Source organism: Salvelinus sp. IW2-2015, unplaced genomic scaffold (genome assembly GCF_002910315.2).
Source record: "Salvelinus sp. IW2-2015 unplaced genomic scaffold, ASM291031v2 Un_scaffold1726, whole genome shotgun sequence".
Taxonomy (NCBI): domain Eukaryota; kingdom Metazoa; phylum Chordata; class Actinopteri; order Salmoniformes; family Salmonidae; genus Salvelinus; species Salvelinus sp. IW2-2015.
The window spans coordinates 35,525-42,099 of NW_019943113.1; the positions used below are offsets into that span (position 1 = coordinate 35,525).

At 40.3% G+C, this 6,575-nt stretch overlaps 1 protein-coding gene across 1 annotated transcript; it reads right to left on the bottom strand.

Moving 5' to 3' along the window:
- Positions 1-4,773: 4,773 nt before the first annotated feature.
- On the bottom strand, positions 4,774-6,411 carry LOC112071806 (nuclear factor 7, brain). Its single transcript, XM_024139231.2, has 2 exons — positions 6,087-6,411; positions 4,774-5,828 (listed from the first exon to the last, which is right to left on the bottom strand). Exons 1-2 carry the CDS (start codon positions 6,336-6,338, stop codon positions 4,869-4,871), a joined length of 1,212 nt encoding a protein of 403 aa, XP_023994999.1. The 5' UTR covers positions 6,339-6,411; the 3' UTR covers positions 4,774-4,868.
- Between the last annotated feature and the right edge of the window lie 164 nt (positions 6,412-6,575).

Sequence of the window (6,575 nt, forward strand, 5' to 3'; positions counted from 1 at the left end):
CTTCTATCCTCTCACTTATACAGTACTACTATTACTGATAACAGCTTCTATCCTCTCACTATAAGACTACTATTTACTGATCAGCTTCATCCTCTCACCATACACGATTACTATACTGATACCAGCTTCTATCCTCTCACGATACAGACTACTATTACTGATACCAGCTCTATCCTCTCACTATACAGACTTACTATTACTGAAAACAGCTTCTATCTCCTCACTATACAGACTACTATTACTGATACCAGCTTCCTATTCTTCACTATACAGACTACTACTACTATTATTGATACCAGCTTCTATTCCTCTCAACCATTACATGATACCAGCTTCTACTCTCTCCCACTATACAGACTACTTAACTACGATAACCAGCTTCTATCTCTCACTATTACTGATACCAGCTTCTACCCTCTCTACCAGGGTACAAGGACTACTATTTACGGAACCATGCGCTATCCTCTCACATACGACTACTACTACTGATACCAGCTTCCTTTCCTCTCACCATTACTGATCCATTTCTTCTCTCACTATACAGACTACTACACTGATAACAGCCTTCTATCCCTCACTATTACTGATACCAGCTTCTATCCTCTCACTACACAGTATACTACTATACTGATACCATCTTCTATCCTCACTATAATAGACTACTCATTACTGTGATACCAGCTTCTATCCTCTCACTATACAGACTACATTACTTGATACCAGCTCTCATCCTCTCACTATAAAGACTACTATTACTGATACCAGCTTCTATCCTCTCACTTACAGACCTACTATTATCTGAACCAGCTCACCTCACATAGAAATGACCATACTGAACCAAGCTCTAATCCTCTCACTATAAAGACTACTATTACTTGATACCAGCTCTATCCTCTCACTATAAAGACTACTACTACATACGCTTCATCGCTCCGACTACATACGAGACACATCGAACAGCTGATGCAGCTCTTCTCCCTCAGACTACACTTACTAACTATAGCTTCTACCTCTCAGCAAAAGACAACCATTACGATACCAGTTCTTACCTCGCACTATACAAGACTGACTTACGAAGCTCTACTCTACCACAACTACTATACTGTACGGCTTCACCTCACTAACAGTATTCATTCACAGATACGCACTATACGCTACTCCACATGATACCAGCGACCACCGTTCGAACACTGGATTTATTAACAGCTTCCTACTGTCCACTATACGACACTATAGACAAGCGCTACTCTATAGACGACTACACTGATAGTTCTATGTCAGTACAGGTCTGATATCGATAATACCCAGCTCTATCCCTCACAGTACTAGCAGACATAGCTAACTGACCCAGCTCACCTCTCACGACAGTCACAGGATACACTAGCTGGAGTGCGCCAAAGCTTGCGTATCGACTCTCACCCATACAATGACACTACATCGAACCAGCCTGACCGCCGACATACAGACGAGCTATTACTATACCAGCTCTATCTCGATCAATAACGTATGGAGATTACTGATACCAGCTTTCTATCTCTCACTTATACAGACTTATTAACTAGATACCAGCTTCTACTCTCACTATACGAAGATTACGGTCATTTTACTGATACCAAGCTTCTATCCTCTTCACTATAAAGACTACTATTACTGATACCAGCTTTCTATCCTCTCACTCATACAGCACTATATTACTGATACCATCGTTCTATCCTCTCACGCATTACACGACTACTATTTACTGATACCAGCTTCTATCTCCTACGTCAACTACTATATGATACCGCTTCATACCTCACTATACAATACATTCGATAACCAGCTGTCTATCCTCTCACTATCACAGAACTACTATTACTGTTAAACCAGCTCCTATCCTTCACTATACAATGACTCTACTTGTATGATACCAGCTTCTATCCTCTCACATTAAACACTATTACTGACCAGCTTCTATTCCTCTCACTATACAGACTTACTATTACTGATACCGAGCTTCTATCCTCTCTAAAGACTATTACTGATACCAGCTTCTATCCTCTCACTATAAAGACTATATACTGATACCAGCTTCGTATTCCTCTCACATATACAGGACTAACTACTTATGATAACCAGCTTCTATCCTCTCATTAGACATGTACTGATACCAGCTCTATCCTCTCACGTCATAAGAACTACTATGTAACCATCCTCAGATATGAATACCAGGCTTTCTATCTCTCACGTATACAGACTACTATTTACTGATACATGCTTCTATCCTCACGGATATACGACGACTACTACTATTACTGATACCAGCTTCTATCCTCTCACTATACAGACTACTATTACTGATACCAGCTTCTATCCTCTCACTATACAAGACTACTATTACTTGATAACAGCTTCTATCTCTCACTATACAGACTACTACAACTCTCACCTTTACTATAAACTGGAATTAACGAGACCGCTTCTATCCTCTCACGATACCAGCACTCTATTCTTACATACTACTTTATTCTGCATACCACGGATCATTCTATCCCTCTCACGCATACAGACTACTTACTACTGATTATTATACAGTTCTATCTCTCACGCATTACTGGATACCAGTCTTCTCTCCTATAGACTCTACTATACAGTCTAATCCTACATACTACTTGATACAGCTTCTATTCTCTCACCTATTACTGATACCAGGCTTCTATCCTCTCCACTATAAAGTACTACTATATAAACTAGCTTCTATCCTCTCACCTATACAGACTACTAAAAAAATACTGATACAGTTCTGGATCCTCTCAACTAACAGCATATACTGATACCAGCTTCTATCCTCTCCACGCATACAGACTGTCTACTATTACTGATACCATGGCTTCTATCCTCTCACTATTACAGACGTACTATTACTGACTAAACCACTTCGTATCTCTCACTATACAAGACTACTATTACTTGATACCAGCTTTCTAATCTCTCTCACTCATAACAGACTACTATTACTTGAACAGCTTCTATCCTCTTTTCACATACAGACTACTATACTGCGATACCAGGCTGTTCTATCCTCTCACTCCATAAGAGCTACTATTACCTGATACCAGCTTTCCTATCCTCTCCTATCAGACTACTAGTACTGATACCAGCTTCTATCTGTGCACTTTACTTACTGACCATTACTCCTATAAAGACTACTATCTACTGATACAGCTTCTATCTCCTTCTCACTATACAGACTACTATTACTAGCATTACCAGTTCTATCCTCTTCACTATACAGGGAACTACTTATTACTTGATACCAGCTTCTGAGGCCTCTCACTATTAAAGCTGATCGCAGCTTCTATTCCTCTCACCATACAGGACTACTAACTACTGATTAACCAGCTTCTTATCCTCTCACTATACAGACTAAACTACGTGAGAGGATAGAAGCTGGTATCAGTAATAGTAGTCTGTATGGTGAGAGGATAGAAGCTGGTATCAATAATAGTAGTAGTAGTCTGCTTGGTGAGAGGATATTTGATTTGGTTTAGATTTGATTAAGATTGCTTTTAGTCCACCAAAGGCTAGTCTTCCAAGACTCCCCCAAAAATAAAAATAAATTTAAAAAAGCTAAGTGAAAACACAAACAGAGATCCACGTTCCCAAAATGTTTACATATTACGAGTTACACCCCCTAGCTAGGATAGTGGCTGGTTTCTAACAGACAATTCATGTATGTGTCCAGTCATAAGTTATTAAAGGGGAATATCAGAACAATCTTTTGGTATTTCAGTGACGATGCAGCTGGAGACATGTTGCTTCTTGAAAGTCCAATATCTTGACAACTTGACTGCTGACATGCAACACATTTTGAGACTATGTTAACAGTGTCCAACCGGCCTACTGGAACTAGGTCACAGTAAATCAAATTGGCTTAAAGGCACATAACACTAGTAATGCAAAATCAGGGTAAAATAATAGACCATTTTATTTGTCAAGTTCTCTGCACACAAGCTATATTAAATGTGTGAAGGTGAGGAAGATGATAAACGTTATGAAAAGCCTCACCCTAATCCTAAAATAGAAATTGTTCATTATAAAAACAAAAGTCAACAAGTATGAAATAATTTGATATATGTACAAAATGCATATTTACAAGATAGTAAAGCGTTAAACCCACAAAACATACACTGTTTATATCACAGGGTTGTGGTGATGTAAAATCTCAATAACTCATGTAAAATCTGAATCCTAATCATAACATCTGCCCCCTAGTGTCAATCAGTAATTCCCTTAATGCGGTTTTGAAAAGTTAAAGGATTACAAGTAAATGTACAGGTGGCATGTCAAATAAAATGTGAGACACTATGTTATGTGTTTAACTAAAGCATTTACAGAGCATGTCAAAACTCCCTTTGATTCTGATCAATTTCGTGTGTCAAAATTACGTGTAGATTGTTTTACTTTGATGTGACTGGAACTATGATAAGTAGATCAATACCAGCAGACTGTCAGGGGGTCTATGATACGCAGATCAATACCAGCAGACTGTCAGGAGGTCTATGATAAGCAGATCAATACCAGCATCCTGTCAGTGGGAACTATGATACGCAGATCAATACCAGCAGACTGTCAGGGGGTCAGAATCTACTCCATCACATTCACCAATGTTAAAATAGGCTGACACGTCTTTCCAATTACAGACGAGAGTATAGATAAGCGACATGTAATCTGCATTGTAGAAAGAGAGTTCCTTGGTAGCACAATTTAGGTATAGCCCTATCTTTCGAGGTGTATCACTAAAAGTGATTTGTTTTTCGGTATCCATACCGTGAATAGTATATTTTAGATTTCKGTACCTGAGACGCATTGTTTTTGAACCAAAAAGTTCAAACCAAAACCCCCCCCCGAACATTTTTAACTCCCAGTTCCCAGAAAGCCCCAGTTCCCACTTCTATTTCCCAGCAGTGTTGTCCAGTGCTGAACCTAATGTTACTCACTGCTTTTGATTGTTGTGATTGACGTCGAGCTGAATGAGCTAAAAAAGCTGATTCCRCATTTCTGGGAGTACAAAACACACTGCGTCTGTCATTGGAGATAGTCAGTTTCTGACTCACTGTTTGTAGTGTGAGTCTCTCTGGTAGAGGGTTGATTACCTGCAGCATCTCCTTCCACACAAAGAACTGCAGGTGAGACTCATAGGGCCCCAGAGAGAAGGAGACCGGTGTCACCTTGAGGTCATCTACCCTGGACTTGTATGGACGTTCCTTGGTGGCGTCCTCAGTCGTGTCCTCCCCATGACGTTCTGGTGGTGGCATGTCCCTGTCCTTCAGTGCTTTTACCTCAGATAAGCCCATGTTATTCCACCACTGCAGGAAACCCTCACTGTCTGGGATGTCTCGAGCAGATTTCATCATCACCTCCTTCTCTTTCCTCTTTGACAGTATCAACTCCATACTCTCTAAATTCCCTCTCATCTTCTTCAAGGTCTTCTCTTCTTTCTCCTGCAACACATTCTTTATCTGTTCTTCCCTCTTCTTCAGAAACTGGCGCATCTCTTCAAACTGGCTGCTGATTTGACTCCWCAGCCGACAGGACTTAGTCTTGGTTTTTGTCATCTCTTCTTCCTGTTGTTTGGCCAGGTGCTCCACGGAGCTGTTGTCACGAGTGAGGAACTGAATGGCCTCATCTAGTTCCCGCCTCCTAGCTAAGGCTGCCTCTTTGATAGGTTTAAACTTATGCCCGTCATGCTTCTCCCCGTCCCGGCATATGATGCAAACCAACTGTTGGTCTTCCTCACAGAATAGTTTCAGTTTCTCGTCATGGTCATGACACAACCAGTCAGTCCCCTTTGAAAAAATAAGCGTAATGAATTATAATGATATTATTTTCTCCATAACATCCCGAATAAAGCATACAAAACACAGGTAGTAAATGAAATGTACAAAAATGCTGACTTATAATATATTTTCCGTAAAGGTTGCTGGTTCGAATCCTCGAGCCGACTAGGTGAAAAATATGTCCATGTGCCCATGAGCAAGCAATTTTCTCCTGTAAGTTTCTCTGGATAAAAGCATTTGCTAAAATGTGAAATGTAAAAAACTCACCCCTGTCTTCTCATCGCGTACKGCTTCCTCTTTAGCTTTGTTGGCCAAGCTCTTCAGAATGTGGTTTGTTGAGAGGTTTCCCTCAGCTGTTGAGATTCTAGCCCGGCAATGAGGACACATGTTCTGTGTTCTCCGAAAGTTTGTAAAACATTGTCGACAAAATGAGTGACCGCAGGAGAGGCTAACTGGATCAGTGAAGAGAGAGAGACACACAGAACAGGTTAGTTCCTCTATGTACGCAGTAGACGCCATCTCTCACACCGGATCCTTACCTAAGCCTGTGTTAAAATGAGGAAACAGCTTTCAGTTTCACATCTATCCATCGTGGTTGTGAAACACTTTAACCACACCCTCTCTACGTGTACATTCAGCTCAACAGACACAGAGACAGACTAATCTACAAATCACCTTGCATCATAAATAACTACTCAATATTATTTGTAGATCATTCAGGTATAACTGTCCATGTTAATTATCCGCTCCCTTTAG